At 46.2% G+C, this 17272-nt stretch overlaps 1 protein-coding gene across 1 annotated transcript in view; it reads right to left on the bottom strand.

The window, feature by feature from the left end:
• The window catches only part of LOC122942213 (alpha-2-macroglobulin-like protein 1), a 132790-nt gene that overhangs the window by 66067 nt on the left and 49451 nt on the right, over positions 1 to 17272 (bottom strand). The window contains 1 exon segment of the mRNA XM_044299713.1: positions 14659 to 14814. Coding sequence (XP_044155648.1) covers positions 14659 to 14814 — 156 coding nt within the window.

The raw sequence follows: 17272 nt of genomic DNA, 5'->3' as shown, positions 1-17272 counted from the left end.
AGAAGAGGGTGGCAACTTGCCCGTGAGGCAGCGGCACAGCCAGCAAGTCGCTAGTGTGGTCGGGAGTCAGCAGGGTGGCAGCAGTGGGAGGTCGGTAGCCAAAAATGCCCGAGGTAGACCACCCACTTCGCAGGAGCCTACCTGGCTGGGAAGTAGCGGTGCAGGGGCTCAAGGAGGCAGCGGTGGTAGCAGTTTGTCAGTGCGTAGTGTTGGGAGTAAAATCACCTACTCGGCGGTGTGGCAGTTAATTTTTTAAAGCCGCCGGTGGAGGTAAACGTGGCCATATGAAGAATCTGTGGGAACAGGGTGAATCGTGACCGGGGTGCCAATGTTGACACTATGGCCCTGCATCAACATATGCAGCGTCGCCATAAAGTGTCCTGGGAAAACCGTGGCTTCAATGTGATGGTCCAGCCTGCCGCAGCAACCCCAGTTTCTGTCAGTCAAGGCTCCACCACCTCAGCCGAAGGGAGCTGTCTGTCCTTCCCATCATCTGCCGTCCCTGATGGTCCTCCTCCACCTACTCCTCGTCATGCATTCCGTCAGCAATCGATCACCGAAGCGATTGCCAAGAGACAACAGTATGGATGCACGCATCCAACGGCGCAGAAGTTGAACGTGCTTCTGGCCAAGTTGCTTGTGCTGCAGTCCCTCCCTTTTCAAGTGGTGGACTCTGCACCTTTCAGAGAACTGATGGCTTGTGCCGAGCCGAGGTGGAGAGTCCCAAGCCATCATTTATTTGCCAAAAAGGCAGTACCAGCCCTGCACAAATAGGTAGAACAGAAGGTGGGCCAGTCATTGAGCCTGTCGGTGTCTTCCAAAGTGCACGGCAGTGCCGACGTGTGGAGATGTAACTACGGTCAAAGACAGTACATGTCCTTTACGGCCCACTGGGTGAATGTGGTTCCTGCACAGGCACACCAGCAACTTGGTCAGGCGATGCCGCTTCCGCTTCCACGTTGCCATGCAGTTGGAACAGCGAAAATGTCCGCCTCTGCCTCCTCATCCTCCAGCGTGTCCTCAGCCTCCACTGCAGTTACAATTCACAGTGCCCCTCCAGCATACCACATGTGCAGGGCACAGCAGCGTCATGCTGTTCTGCACCTTGTTTGCCTGTGCAAAAGGAGTCACACAGGGGAGGAACTGCTCCATGTCCTTCAGCAAGAAATCGAATTCCGGCTTTCTCCGCAACAACTCAAAATTGGAACCATGGTGACCAACAACAGGAAGAACATTATGTTGGTGCTGCATCATGGAGGGCTGAGTCATGCACCCTGCATAGCACACGTGTTCAATCTGGTTGTCAAGAGGTTCCAGAAGTCTTCCACCCATCTGCAAGACATCCTAAAAATGGCCAGGAAACTTTGCATGCTCTTCAGCCACTCGTACACCGCAAAGCACACCCTCCTTGAGCTGCAGCTCCAGAACGGCGTCCCCCAACATAGGCTGATATGCGAAGTTTCCACCCGTTGGAATTCTACCCTTCATATGTTGGACTGACTATAGGAACAGAGAAAGGCCATAAACTATTTCTTGATGATCCAAGCGGACAGGAATACTCCCCTGTGTAACTTCGATGTCAGCCAGTGGCAGCTCTTGCTCAGGCTCTTTGAGGAGGCCACGTTATTTGTCAGTCGCCAGGACTACGGGATGAACAACGTCATTCCACTGCTTCATGTCTTGAAACAGATGCTGGTAAATCTGGCTGGTGAGGGGACTGGAGACTAATGTTGGACGCGGATATTCGGAACGCAAATTTTAATCGCTAATATCGCAACTTCGAGAATTCGCAAAAGGTTGAGAATTTAGTGCTACATATTCGTATTCGCAAATATTCTAGATTTTTTTTCATCAGTAACATCCCTTCTTGCTTGTGGGCCAATGAGAAGGCTGCAATGTCTTTGTCTGAGCTTAGCAACATCCCTAGCAACCAATAGGAAAGTTGCCTTCTCCTTACTATTTATAGGGCTTCTGTCACCCCACTAAACTCTTTTTTTGTTTTTTTGTTGGGTACTTATATTCCCTATACTGTGATAAATCTATACATTATGTTATTAATCATTTTCGTTCAGTAGATAATGCAAAAAACTTACTTTTATAATATGCAAATTAGCAGCCGTAAAAAAACACCCCTTCTCCTGTTGATTGACAGGGCCAGCAGCGATCTCCTCCTCCGACTGGCCCTGTCTGCATTTAAAAAATCGCGCACCTATCTTGATTCGGCGCATGCGTCACCGAAAGAGAAGACATCATCGGCACAGGCGCACTGAGGGAGTGCTGAGGAGGCGAGCCTCCTTCTCTCAGAGCGCCTGCGCCGAATCAAGACAGGTGCACGATTTTTGAAATGCAGATAGGGCCAGCCAGAGGAGGAGATCGCTGCTGGCCCTGTCAATCAACAGGAGGAGGGGGCTTTTTTTTGCGGCTGCTACCAGCAAGTAGCCGCCCTACTTGCTGGTAGACAGGTAATTTGCATATTATAAAAGTATGTTTTTTGCATTATCTACTGAACGAAAATGATTAATAACATAATGTATAGATATATTGCAGTATAGGGATTATAAGTACCCCCCAAAAAATGGGGAGTTTAGTGGGGTGACAGAAGCCCTTTAACCACCTCCGGACCGCCTAACGCACATGTGCGTTCCGGAGGTGGCAGCGCTGCGCACAGTCACGCATATACGCGTCATCTCGCGAGACGCGAGATGACGCGAATATGCGCGCGCGCATGCGCAGTTCGCGCCGGCATTTCGCACAGCAGTATTTCGTCAGCAACCTGCCAGCCAATGATCGTGGCTGGTAGGTTGCTGATTTTTAAAAAATCCAATCAAAGTGCCAGATAGCAGATCATATTTGTAAATATGATCTGTTATATGGCTGCCTGCTCCTCTGCTGGTTCTTTTCGTCGGTTGGATCCAGCAGAGGAGCAGGCTTCACAGTGAGTACACCAACACTACACTATAGCCCCTGATCACCCCCCTGAACCCCAATTAACCCTTTGATCACCCCTTTGATCACCCCTGTCAATCACAAGTGAAAAGAAAAAAGTGATCAGTGCAAACTGTCACTTTTTTTTTTCACTGTTATTGACCGTTAGGTTTTAGGTATAGTTTAGGTCCCTTGGTTAGGTAGTTAGCGATCAGTTAGCGCCCAGCCCACCGCACCGCAGTCCGTTATTCGCTGATTAGCGTATCGCTAATCAGCATTTGTACTTTTATAGTATCTGGAAGTGATCAAAACTGATCACAGTCAGATCTATAATTGTATTAGTGTCACTTTAGTTCGCCCTCCACCCAAAACGCAGTGTTTGCCCGATCAGGCCTGATCGGTCGCCCACACGTGCGTTCGCCCACACCCGCCCCACCGCAGTGACAAAAAAAAAATTTTTTTTTGATCACTGCACATTCACTTTACACGCACTGCGGCGATAAAAAAATCAGTTTTGATATTTTTTATCAACCGCAGCGGCCTCCGGTACTTCGCTAGCCTCCCCTTTGTAAGACAGGCTTGCTTTTTTTTTCTTGGGTAGTCTCAGGGAATACCCCTAAATTTAGTTGCCCACATGTCTAACAGGGGGTATTCCTCTGAAGAGGCCTACAGGCTTCTGACCCAGTCGGATGAGGAGTGGGAACCCTCATCTGATGAATCCAGCGGGTCAGAATACGAACCTGTAGAAAGCAGTGGCTCTCTGACCAAAAGTTCGGACGAGGAGGCTGAGGTCCCTGATACCACCAGGCGTACCCGGCCCCGTGTCGCTAGACCGCAGGTTGCGCAGGATCCGCTTCAAGAGCAGCAGAGTGGGGCTGGTGCTGTCGGATTACGTGGTGAGGCATACACCAGCAGCCCAGCCCTCCCTGGACCTAGTACCAGCACTGCCGTACAACCTGGTGAAGTAGCGAGCACCAGAAGGGCAGTTGAAGCTGGTACGGTGGCATGTGCAGTAGTGACCCCGTCGCAGCCAACGCAAAGACGTGCCCGTAGAGCCCCTAGAATCCCAGAGGTGCTGGCAAACCCTGATTGGCAGTCCCCAACTTCAGCCGCACCTGTAGTTTTCCCTTTCACTGCCCAGTCTGGAGTTCGGGTTGAGACGGCTCAGATCGGTTCGGCCCTGGGATTTTTTGAGCTGTTCTTGACTGCGGAGCTTTTAGACATAGTTGTGGCCGAAACAAACAGGTATGCCACACAATTTATCACCGCTAACCCGGGAAGCTTTTATGCCCAGCCTTTCCGGTGGAAACCAGTCCAAGTTTCCGAACTTAAAACTTTTCTGGGCCTCCTCCTCAACATGGGCCTGACAAAAAAGCATGAATTGCGGTCATATTGGTCCATGAACCCGATTCATCACATGCCCATGTTCTCTGCTGCCATGTCCAGGGCACGTTTTGAGGCCATCCTGCGGTTCCTGCACTTTAGTGACAACACCGCCTCCCGTCCCAGGGGCCACCCTGCTTTTGACCGGCTCCACAAAATTCGGCCCCTCATAGACCATTTCAACCAGAAATTTGCAGATATTTATACCCCAGAGCAAAACATCTGCATAGACGAGTCCCTGATACATTTTACCGGGCGCCTTGGCTTCAAACAATACATCCCAAGCAAGCGCGCCCGGTATGGGGTCAAATTGTATAAGCTCTGTGAAAGGGCCACAGGCTATACCCACAAATTTCGGGTCTATGAGGGAAAAGATCAGACCCTAGAGCCGGTCGGTTGCCCTGACTACCTGGGGAGCAGTGGGAAGACAGTTTGGGACTTGGTGTCACCCTTATTCGGCAAGGGGTACCATCTTTATGTGGACAATTTTTACACAAGTGTGGCCCTCTTTAGGCATTTGTTTCTAGAACGGATTGGCGCCTGTGGTACCGCGCAAACTAGTCGCGCGGGCTTCCCCCAACGGCTCGTTACCACCCGTCTTGCAAGGGGGCAGAGGGCCGCACTGTGTAACGAAGAACTGCTCGCGGTGAAATGGAGAGACAAGCGTGACGTTTACATGCTCTCCTCCATTCACGCAGACACGACAATACAAATTGAGCGAGCAACCCGTGTCATTGAAAAGCCCCTCTCAGTCCACGACTATAACCTCCACATGGGAGGGGTCGACTTCAATGACCAGATGTTGTCTCCGTATTTAGTTTCCCGACGCACCAGACGCTGGTATAAGAAGGTGTCTGTATATTTAATTCAATTGGCTCTGTACAATAGTTTTGTTCTCTACAGTAAGGCTGGGAGAACTGGATCCTTCCTCAAATTTCAGGAAGAGATCATCGAGAACCTCCTGTATCCAGGAGGTTCCGTGGCCCCAACCACCAGTGTAGTTAGCCGTCTACACGAGCGACATTTCCCCAATCTCGTTCCTGGTACCTCAACCCAACAGTCACCCCGAAAAAGATGTCGTGTCTGTAGCAGGAGTGGAATAAGGCGTGACACCCGCTATTTCTGTCCTGACTGTCCGGACCACCCTGCCCTATGCTTTGGAGAGTGTTTCCGGAAGTACCACTCACAGGTACACTATTAGCATAGGGATCATCTCACCAGGACAGGCACACAGGGCTATTAGGGCCCATTCACTCACTGCTGCTGCAAACGTCTCCTTTCACATGGGACAAAGTGCATAACGCACTTCGCCACATCTTTGGGCGATTTGCGCTTTGCACATTGACCCATGGGGAAGGAGAGGTTTGTTCTATAAAGGTAAAAAAACAAAACAAAAAACAGGTAAGCAAACAGGTTAATGTTTAGTTCCAAAAGTTAAAGTTACATGTTCTGTTCCAAAGTTAATAAAATTATTGCGCTGTGGCCTGGTTTTTTCTTTTTTTTTTTTTTTTTTTTTTACCTTCCAGGTGGACCAACCGATTGACCAGCTGCAGCACCGATGTGCATTCTGACAGAAGCATTGCGCTGCTGTCAGATTACACGCAAGTCGGTGTATGCGGCGCTGCAAGACGGGATTTTCTCCTCTGCAGTGACAGATACGTTTGCCGAGGCATACGAGCTGAGGAGGAGGCGGCGTTCCTATGCTTTGGCAAACACTTTGTATATATATATATATATATATATATATATAAAAAAAAATCCCGGCAATGATTTATTCATCCACATCGATTGATGCGAATGGAGAAATCTGGTTTGCCAGGGCATACGAGCTAAGTGGGTATGGATGTAGGGCGGAGCTCCTATGTCCTGGCAGACGCCTTTCCCCTCCATTTTTTTTTTGGCAGAGATTTTTTCATCCACATTGATCGATGCGAATGAAGAAATCTGTGCCGTTCATTTTTTTCTTTCAGCCCAGAGGCTGAACGGAAAAAAAAATCTCATTACCTGTATGCTCAATATAAGGAGAATAGCAGAAACTCCTAATGCTGGCCATACATGTAATGATTGCGGAGACCCTCAAATGCCAGGGCAGTACAAACACCCCACAACTGACCCCATTTTGGAAAGAAGACACCCCAAGGTATTTGCTGAGGGGCATATTGAGTCCATGAAAGATTTAAATTTTTGTCCTAAGTTAGCGGAAAGTGAGAATTTGTGAGAAAAAACAAAAAAAAAATCAATTTCCGCTAACTTATGCGAAAAAAAAAAAATTCTATGAACTTGCCAGGCCCCTCATTGGATACCTTGGGGTGTCTTCTTTCCAAAGTGGGGTCACATGTGGGGTATTTATACTGCCCTGGCTTTTTAGGGGCCCTAAAGCGTGAGAAGAAGTCTGGGATCCAAATGTCTAAAAATGCCCTCCTAAAAGGAATTTGGGCACCTTTGCGCATCTAGGCTGCAAAAAAGTGTGACACAACTGGTATCGCCGTACTCAGAAGAAGTTGGGGAATGTGTTTTAGGGTGTCATTTTACATATACCCATGCTGGGTGAGATAAATATCTTGGTCAAATGCCAACTTTGTATAAAAAAATGGGAAAAGTTGTCTTTTGCCAAGATATTTCTCTCACCCAGCATGGGTATATGTAAAATGACACCCCAAAACACATTCCCCAACTTCTCCTGAGTACGGCGATACCAGATGTGTCACACTTTTTTGCTGCCAAGGTGGGCAAAGGGGCACATATTCCAAAGTGCACCTTTCGGATTTTGCAGGCCATTTTTTACACATTTTGATTGCAAAGTACTTCTCACACATATGGGCCCCTAAACTACCCCACAAGTGACCCCATTTTGGAAAGAAGACACCCCAAGGTATTCTGTGAGGGGCATGGCGAGTTCCTAGAATTTTTTATTTTTTGTCGCAAGTTAGTGGAATATGAGACTTTGTAAGAAAAAAAAAAAAAAAAAAAAAACATCATCATTTTCCGCTAACTTGTGACAAAGAAAAAAAAATTCTAGGAACTCGCAGTGCCCCTCACGGAATACCTTAGGGTGTCTTCTTTCCAAAATGGGGTCACTTGTGGCGTAGTTATACTGCCCTGGCAATTTAGGGGCCCAAATGTGTGAGAAGTACCTTGCAATCAAAATGTGTAAAAAATGGCCTGCAAAATCCGAAAGGTGCACTTTGGAATATGTGCCCCTTTGCCCACCTTGGCAGCAAAAAAGTGTGACACATCTGGTATCGCCGTACTCAGGAGACGTTGGGGAATGTGTTTTGGGGTGTCATTTTACATATACCCATGCTGGGTGAGAAAAATATCTTGGTCAAATGCCAACTTTGTATAAAAAAATGGGAAAAGTTGTCTTTTGCCAAGATATTTCTCTCACCCAGCATGGGTATATGTAAAATGACACCCCAAAACACATTCCCCAACTTCTCCTGAGTACGGCGATACCACATGTGTGACACTTTTTTGCTGCCAAGGTGGGCAAAGGGGCGCATATTCCAAAGTGCACCTTTCGGATTTCACCGGTCATTTCTTACACATTTTGATTGCAAAGTTCTTCTCACACATTTGGGCCCCTAAATTGCCAGGGCAGTATAACTACCCCACAAGTGACCCCATTTTGGAAAGAAGACACCCCAAGGTATTCTGTGAGGGGCATGGTGAGTTCCTAGAATTTTTTATTTTTTGTCGCAAGTTAGTGCAATATGAGACTTTGTAAGAAAAAATAAAATAAAAAAAATCATCATCATTTTCCGCTAACTTGTGACAAAAAATAAAAAGTTCTATGAACTCACTATGCCCATCAGCGAATACCTTAGGGTGTCTACTTTCCGAAATGGGGTCATTTGTGGGGGTTTTCTACTGTCTGGGCATTGTAGAACCTCAGGAAACATGACAGGTGCTCAGAAAATCAGAGCCGTTTCAAAAAGCGGAAATTCACATTTTTGTACCATAGTTTGTAAATGCTATAACTTTTACCCAAACCATTTTTTTTTTTTGCCCAAACATTTTTTTTTTATCAAAGACATGTAGAACTATAAATTTAGCGAAAAATTTATATATGGATGTCGTTTTTTTTGCAAAATTTCACAGCTGAAAGTGAAAAATGTCATTTTTTTGCAAAAAAATCGTTACATTTTGATTAATAACAAAAAAAGTAAAAATGTCAGCAGCAATAAAATACCACCAAATGAAAGCTCTATTAGTGAGAAGAAAAGGAGGTAAAATTCATTTGGGTGGTAAGTTGCATGACCGAGCGATAAACGGTGAAAGGAGTGTAGTGCCGAAGTGTAAAAAGTGGCCTGGTCATGAAGGGGGTTTCACCTAGCGGGGCTGAAGTGGTTAAGAACCTCCCCAGCAGCCATTTTCTGTAGTTTTATGGAGTTCTGAGAGAGACAGCAGTGTCATTGCTGTGCTCTGTGCATTACTGTTTAATTCCATTAGTTAGTTAGTTAGTTAGCTTATATATAATACAGATAGTCAGTGTAGGTTAGATTGTGATATAGTGTAGCTGATAGGTTACAGTGCAGGGTGTTAGGTAGTGTGATAGGTTCTGCTGTCCATACATAAAGTACATGCTACAGACATAATGCTGTGATGTCACAAGTTCACAACAATACTTTGTGCCCCAATCAGTAATATGTAGTCAGACCTGCTAAAATGTGAAGTTGCACATATTGCGCAAAAATATGTGCATCATTAATTGCAGGTTTACACAATCGCAAATACAGTGGGATGCGAAAGTTTGGGCAACCTTGTTAATCGTCATGATTTTCCTGTATAAATCGTTGGTTGTTACAATAAAAAATGTCAGTTAAATATATCATATAGGAGACACACACCGTGATATTTGAGAAGTGGAATGAAGTTTATTACATTTACAGAAAGTGTGCTATAATTGTTTAAACAAAATTAGGCAGGTGCATAAATTTGGACAATGTCGTCATTTTATTGATTCCAAAACCTTTAGAACTAATTATTGAAACTCAAATTGGCTTGGTAAGCTTAGTGACCCCTGACCTACATACACAGATGAATCCAATTGTCAGAAAGAGTATTTAAGGGGGTCAATTGTAAGTTTCCCTCCTCTTTTAATTTTCTCTGAAGAGTAGCAACATGGGGGTCTCAAAACAACTCTCAAATGACCTGAAGACAAAGATTGTTCACCATCATGGTTTAGGGGAAGGATACAGAAAGCTGTCTCAGAGATTTTAGCTGTCTGTTTCCACAGTTAGGAACATATTGAGGAAATGGAAGACCACAGGCTCAGTTCAAGTTAAGGCTCGAAGTGGCAGACCAAGAAAAATCTCGGATAGACAGAAGCGACGAATGGTAAGAACAGTCAGACCAGCACCAAAGACCTACAACATCATCTTGCTGCAGATGGAGTCACTGTGCATCGTTCAACCATTCAGCGCACTTTACACAAGGAGATGCTGTATGCGAGAGTGATGCAGAGGAAGCCTTTTCTCCGCCCACAGCACAAACAGTGCCGCTTGAGGTGGGCTAAAGCACATTTGGACAAGCCAGCTTCATTTTGGAATAAGGTGCTGTGGACTGATGAAACTAAAATTGAGTTATTTGGCCATAACAAGGGGCGTTATGCATGGAGGAAAAAGAACACGGCATTCGAAGAAAAACACCTGCTACCTACAGTAAAATATGGTGGTGGTTCCATCATGCTGTGGGGCTGTGTGGCCAGTGCAGGGACTGTGAATCTTGTCAAAGTTGAGAGATGCATGGATTCCACTCAGTATCAGCAGATTCTGGAGACCAATGTCCAGGAATCAGTGACAAAGCTGAAGCTGCGCCGGGGCTGGATCTTTCAACAAGACAACGACCCTAAACACATGCTCAAAATCCACTAAGGCATTTATGCAGAGGAACAAGTACAACGTTCTGGAATGGCCATCTCAGTCCCCAGACCTGAATATAATTGAAAATCTGTGGTGTGACTTAAAGAGGGCTGTCAATGCTCGGAAGCCATCAAACCTGAATGAACTAAATATGTTTTGTAAAGAGGAATGATCCAAAATACCTTCAACCAGAATCCAGACTCTCATTGAAACCTACAGGAAGCGTTTAGAGGCTGTAATTTCTGCAAAAGGAGGATCTACTAAATATTGATTTCATTTATTTTTTTATGGTGCCCAAATTTATGCACCTGCCTAATTTTGTTTAAACAATTATAGCACACTTTCTGTAAATCCAATAAACTTCATTTCACTTCTCAAATATCACTGTGTGTGTCTCCTATATGATATATTTAACTGACATTTTTTATTGTAACAACCAACGATTTATACAGGAAAATCATGATGATTAACAAGGTTGCCCTAACTTTCGCATCCCACTGTATATTGGAGCACTCTTTCTATAAAGCTATTGTGATGTTCTTCTGTGCCAACCATTTTCTCCAGTCTCAGGAAACTTCTAGCAGCTTGAAAAATGTAGCAAAAGTGACCCACGCCTGTATTGCATGCGCAATACGCGCATATTACATTGCCGATTTTCGCAATCAAGAAAATAATCACGAATTCTTGAATTTCACGAATATATGATAAATATTTGCCCAAATGCTCGCAAAATATAGCGAATTCGAATATTGCCCCTGCCGCTCATCACTACTGGAGACGTGGCGCATAGATCTCACGGCCACATGAGCCCTGTGGGGGCTGAACTGGAGGAGGAGGACATTGCAGCACAAGCAATGTGTAGCAAAATTGCTGTTTTTTCTACACAAGTGATAGGAGAGGAGCAGCCAGAGGAGCTACAGGGCGATGAGGAAGATGAGGCAGAGGACCCAGACACACCGTGGCAGTATGCAGTGGAGATGGAGGCAGGGAGTCCCTCCGAGTCACTTGCACAAATGGCCCGATGCATGCTCATTTGCTTGACAGCCAAATTGTCACCATTTGGAGAGGAATGACTTCTGGCTCTCCACCTTGTTGGACCCTCGCTACCGATCCAAAATGGGGGCCTTTTTTACACCCGCTGAGAAAGAGGACAAACTGAACTACTATAGAGACATCCTATGTAGTCAGTTGGCAGCTGCCTATCTGCGCCATCGTCCATCCTCTTGCAGGTCTGACTGGGGGGGCCCTCTGAGCTCACGTTCCTCTGCCATGGCTGCTGTGGCAGGGTGGGGGGTAGGAGCAGTTCCAGCTCCATCAGCAGCAACTTGAGTCTAGAGTCACTGATGAGCAGCTTTCTTCACATGCCTCCTGAAGAAACTACTCACCAGCAGTAGCAGCAGCTAGACCTGGAGCAGGACCTGAATCAGCAGGTGGTGGCATACTTGGACAGTACCCTGCCAACCCACATTGAAGATCTGATGGACTACTGGGCAAGTGGGCAGCCAAACTGGATTTGTGGCAACAACTAGCAGAATTTGCCCTGGAAAAGCTGTCCTGCCCGGCCAGTAGTGTCACATTAGAGTGGGTGTTTAGTGTGTTGGGGGCCATAGTTACCCCAAGAAGAACTGACCTTTGTCAAGATGAATCAGGCATAGATCAGCCAGGATTTCCACTCACCAATGCCTGATGCATCAGACTAGACTAGATCATCCATGGTGCCACACCAACACTTTGACAAAAGAGACCGGTTTCTTTTGGCTACCTGCCTTAGCTACTATTCTGATGCTGCCACCCGCCTGATGCCACACATCTGATGCCAAGTGCTCCTTCTTTCACCCACCATCTTCAGCTGGTACTCGTATTGCCACCCTTCTCCCCACTCTGTCAACGGGTCACTCTGTAGTCTCCTGATGCTGCTGCCACCTCCTCACTATGTCATCTTGCACCTCTGTGGTCTCCTGATGCTGCTGCCACCTCCCCACTGTCACTGGGTAACTCTGTGGTCTCCTGATGCTGCTGCTACCTGTCATCTTGCCACTCTGTGATCTCCTGATGCTGCTGTCAACTCCACAGTATGTCACCTTGCCACTCTGTGGTCTCCTGATTCTGCTGTCACTTCCACACTGTCATTGTGCCACTATGTGGCCTCCTCCTGATGCTGCTGCTGCCACCACCTCCACACTCTGTCTTTGTGCCACTCTGTAGCCTCTTCCTGATGCTGCTGCTGCCACCTCCACGCTCATCATTGTGCCACCCTGTGGCCTCCTCCTGATGCTGCCACCTCCACACTGTAATTTTTCCACCCTGTGGCTTCTTCCTGATGCTGCTGCCACCTCCATGCTCTGGTATTGTGTCAATCTGTGCCCTCCTGATGCTGCCACCACCTCCACACTGTAATTGTGCTACTCTGTGGCCTCCTCCTGATGCTGCCACCTCACCACTATCATAGGGCCACTCTGTGGACTTCTCATGCCTCTCTGTGGAGTCTTGATTCTGCTGCTGCCACCTCCACACTGACATTGTGCTACTCTGTGGCCTCCTCCTGATGCTGCTGCTGCCACCTCCACACTCTGTCATTGTGCCACTCTGTGGCCTCCTGATGATGCTGCTGCTGCCACATCAATGCTCTGGTATTGTGCCACTCTGTGGCCTCCTGATGCTGCCGCCACCTCCACACTGTCATTGGGCCACTCTGTGGCCTCCTCCTGATGCTGCTGCTGGCGCCACCTCCACACTCTGTCATTGTGCCGCTCTATGGCCTCCTCATACTGCTCTGCCACCTCCACACTGTCATTGTGCTACTCTGTGGCCTCCTCCTGATGCTGCCACCTCACCACTATCATAGGGCCACTCTGTGGACTTCTCATGCCTCTCTGTGGAGTCTTGATTCTGCTGCTGCCACCTCCACACTGACATTGTGCTACTCTGTGGCCTCCTCCTGATGCTGCTGCTGCCACCTCCACACTCTGTCATTGTGCCACTCTGTGGTCTCCTAATTCTGCTGTCACCTCCATACTGTCATTGTGCCACCCTGTGGCCTCCTCCTGATGCTGCTGCTGCCACCACCTCCACACTCTGTCATTGTGCTACTCTGTGGCCTCCTGATGCTGCTGCAACCTCCACACTGTCATTGTGCTACTCTGTGGTCTCCTCCTGATGCTTCCACCTCACCACTATATAATGGGGCCACTCTGTGGACTTCTCATGCTGTTCCCACACTCCCCACTTCATGACTGGGCCACTCATTTGCCTTTTGGCCTGGCTAACATTATCATTTATTTGACCCTTCTTCTGATCTGTCAGAAGGAAGGAAAAATGAGACGCACAATGGATCCTGTCTGTGTAGCAGCTGTAAGGCCTGTATGGTCCCATCAGAATTAGGTTGTGATTTGGTAGCCAAAAGCAGAAATGGGTGCAAAACACAGAAGACACGGAAATATTTCATTCACGTGGCATCTCTGTTTTGGATCCACTCCTGTTTTTTTGGGGCATTAGCAATACTGATGGATTACTGACCAAATTCTGACTGAAGGTGGATGCTCAACAGACAGGATCTGTTTTTTGGGGGTTATTGCTCTGACAGATCAGAGCAAGGGCAAAATAATCAGTGACCTCAACACAAACTTATTACTGACACTCTCTCCACTCTGTCAGGGGGCTCTACTTGTATAAGCGTTTAATAGAACAGGTTCTGTAGATATCTATGTGGAATAGCTGATGATGGTGTAAAGGGAGTGCACTTCTTCTTGGCGCTTACATTGACCTGTAAAGCTGAGTTCATACTTGAGTTATTTGGTCAGTTTTGGCCCCGTGACTGCCCAAATAAGTGAAGTGTGCAGTGATTCTCAGAGCGACGCCTGTCATCTGCATGTCATACTGACTCACAGTATTATTTCACTACTACAGCAGACTCCCTATGCGTGTTATTGCAAGGCAGTGTTCTACACCACTATAAAGCCTCTCTGCAGCCAGGAAATATCAATTTTTTTATGCAAACCAAATTTTTTCGAAAAATTCTTCGAACTGGCCGAATCGAATCTTTGAAAAATTCGCTCATTTCTAGTGGTATGACTGGTCCTTGTATAGCTTTATTCAGTATAGTATATTTTAGTTCAGCAACTGTATGGAGGTATCATTTAGTCACTATTAAGTCAGGATATTATGGTCATAGTGTGACACCATCATCTGGACCTTGTGTTGTGATTTTATTGGTTAATATGGGTCTTTGTCTTGTGATATATACTATACTAGTATACTATAGTTACTATGACTGTATACTATATTTCATATTTGGGGACCCCCTTTTAGTTTTGCCCAGGCCCATACTGTGTCTAAAACTGTTCCTGTTGCTACCACTTGGAGCCAACATTTCCAACCAGTACATAAGGGGCTGGTATTTTATATAACTTCATAATATATTTTCTTCTAAAGCTTTGTACAGACCAGCCACAACATGTATGAGAATACATTGGTAAATTAACCTCACCCAATACTTGGCGCCCCCTAATGTGTCATATTTCCCATGTAGTCCATGTCCTTTATCCAATGAACGCACAGAACAAAATGATCCAGAATCTGCTTGAACCTCTAGACTGACTTTTTCTCCTGGATGGACTTCATCTTTGGAGAACGTAAGCTGGATCTGTGAAGAAACAACATCTTGTACAAATTCATTAGGATATGGCCTCATGTTTGACATTTTTTTTCTGCAGTTTTGAAAAGCCAAAATCAGGAATGGATCATAAAAAAGAGAAAGCATAAAGGACAGGTGCAACTTCTCTCTTTAATTTCACTCCTGTTTTTTGAAAGACAATGGTGGATAACTTATAATAGCTAACTGAAAAGATGACAACAAGGCTGCAATCCTTCGAGCAGGGGTGTAACTACCATAGCGGCAGACCATGCGACTGCTATGTGGTCCAGGGCAAAAGGGGGCCCAGTCTTATTCCCTATCATCTCCTCTTCTACTGGAGGTGAAAACTTGGTCAGGACTCTACCCTCTAAAAGAACAACTTTTAGCAAATAAAGCAGTGGAAAAATGGCCCAAGGGCCATTGAAAAGGGTTTAGGGAGGAACCCTTTTGTCCTGTGTTGGGGCCTGGTTTGATCTTTGCTATGGGGCCTTTACTTCTCTATGTATGCCACTGCTTTCGAGACCACTCATGTCTTTTCATTAGACATGGTAACTCCTGTTTTTTGGCTTCCAAAACCACCTGCTGTCACCGCCAGACATCTGAGAATCTCTGACAGACTTTCTTCAGAACCTCCTGCTTGAGGTTCTTTTGTTTTGCTTTCTTTTTGTCATCTTGTTTCCCTCTCTCAGCTGTCATCTAGTTGCACTGATTGCATCCCTTTAAATCCCCTCCCATACTGCATCACTTTGCGGTTTATACAACTTCCTGGAGTGTGTACATGCTGGATGCTACAACTGATGCTTCTACAGATAAGTCTGTGACGAACTGCGACCGCCGCGGCCACAATACGTCACAAAACCGTCACAGCGCCCCTAGTGGTCAATCCGCAAACAGGCCTCCCAGCCACTTTCAGCAAACCGACAGTCTAACTTGAGTCCGTACAGTCGATAGGCTGAAAGCGCAGGGAGTGGACCGCCGACTGACCACAAGTAAGCGTGTGACGAACTGGACCGGAACCACACACAGGGTAGTTTAACTGCCACCACCAATTTATGGGAGCAAGGAACCCACTATCTAGATAACAGAACCGAGTAGCTTTCTCTTCGGAGAGGCTAGGGTAAGTTTTTGCAGTGTTTGAAAACAGGCATATGGCTAGAGAAATGACTTGGAGGTCATTTATTATATATCTATATACAATACAAATTATCACGATGCACAGTAATTATTAACACAATAATAAAGGAAAGTATAGTCCAATAAACAAAAGGGAGAAAAGAAAGAAAATACTTAGTTTCCGCAGAAAAGATGTCCGTTGGTGAAATAGTCCGTTGCAGGGATAAAGTCCAAGAAGCCTTTGTCCAGGGTAATATGCCTACAGCCCACGGGTTCTCTGGCTGAGGCCCTCTTCAGGTGTTGTTAAAAGTGGAGAACTCCTTTAGCAGATTCTAGGTCTTTGTTATAAAGGGTCCCAGAATCAAGGCGGGGAATTGAGAGTCCGCCTGCTGGGCAGGCTGTATTCCTGAGGTGAATGTCAGTTCTGAAATATGGCATGTGCCATATCGCGGGATGTCTCCGCTGTACACAAGTAACAAGCACATATTCACATTCCCCACAAAATATGGAGTTCAGGGATACCAAATATTACTATTATAACTGGTTCTATGATGGGGTAACACCATAACTTTACCTGGACACATCTTAGAGTTATGTTTGTCCTATGTAAACGTCCAGTGAATTCTGAGTGACACGATGATGTAATTTTTACGTCCGTAAGATGCATGGGCTCTCTTAAAAAGGTAAAAATCATATCTCAGATTCATGTTGCAATCTGGGAAACCTTGGTGCCGGCCTGTCTGCAGCAAGCTAGCTTACAGACCCTTATGGCAGCAACACCAAATGGCTCCCCCCAGGTGCAGTCTTCACACCTAGCTGTGATATCTCTTCAGAAAGGGATGCTCTTTTGTCAACCTAAGGAAGCCAGCTGTAATTGCGTTATCTGCTGGGCATCTATTGACTGACTTGAACAAAAGGACTATGTTGTTTTCTGGGTACACAGAAGGAGACGCTCTGAGTAATCAAATTGTAGGTTCTGGGGCCTAGGGAAATAATTACTGTTTAATAGACCTACTGCTCAATAAGGGAGACTAATATTGATAATATTGGGAGGACAGTTCAATATTCTCGCGGATCATCCGTGACAAAGTCTGTTCATTTATTTGTGTTTTCCTGTTTGCTTGATCCTAGGTGACCCTGACTCCCTCAGTATTAAGTGTAGGGAACCGGTGGTCGTGTCCCCTTACTATTATAGGGTGTTCAGGTGTCATACAGTCGAGGCACGAGGGCATGCAATTTTCTATCATAGAGATCTTTGCATGGGCTGAGAAGACAGGGAGAGTTTCAGGGCTTAAATAGGGGTCACCCTTTTGTTCCTTAGTTTCGGATCAAGCCAGTCGGATCCCCTTTTGTA

This window comes from Bufo gargarizans, chromosome 6 (genome assembly GCF_014858855.1).
Source record: "Bufo gargarizans isolate SCDJY-AF-19 chromosome 6, ASM1485885v1, whole genome shotgun sequence".
Taxonomy (NCBI): domain Eukaryota; kingdom Metazoa; phylum Chordata; class Amphibia; order Anura; family Bufonidae; genus Bufo; species Bufo gargarizans.
Note: the sequence above shows the minus strand (reverse complement) of the source record. Positions and strands in the feature narration are given on the sequence as shown.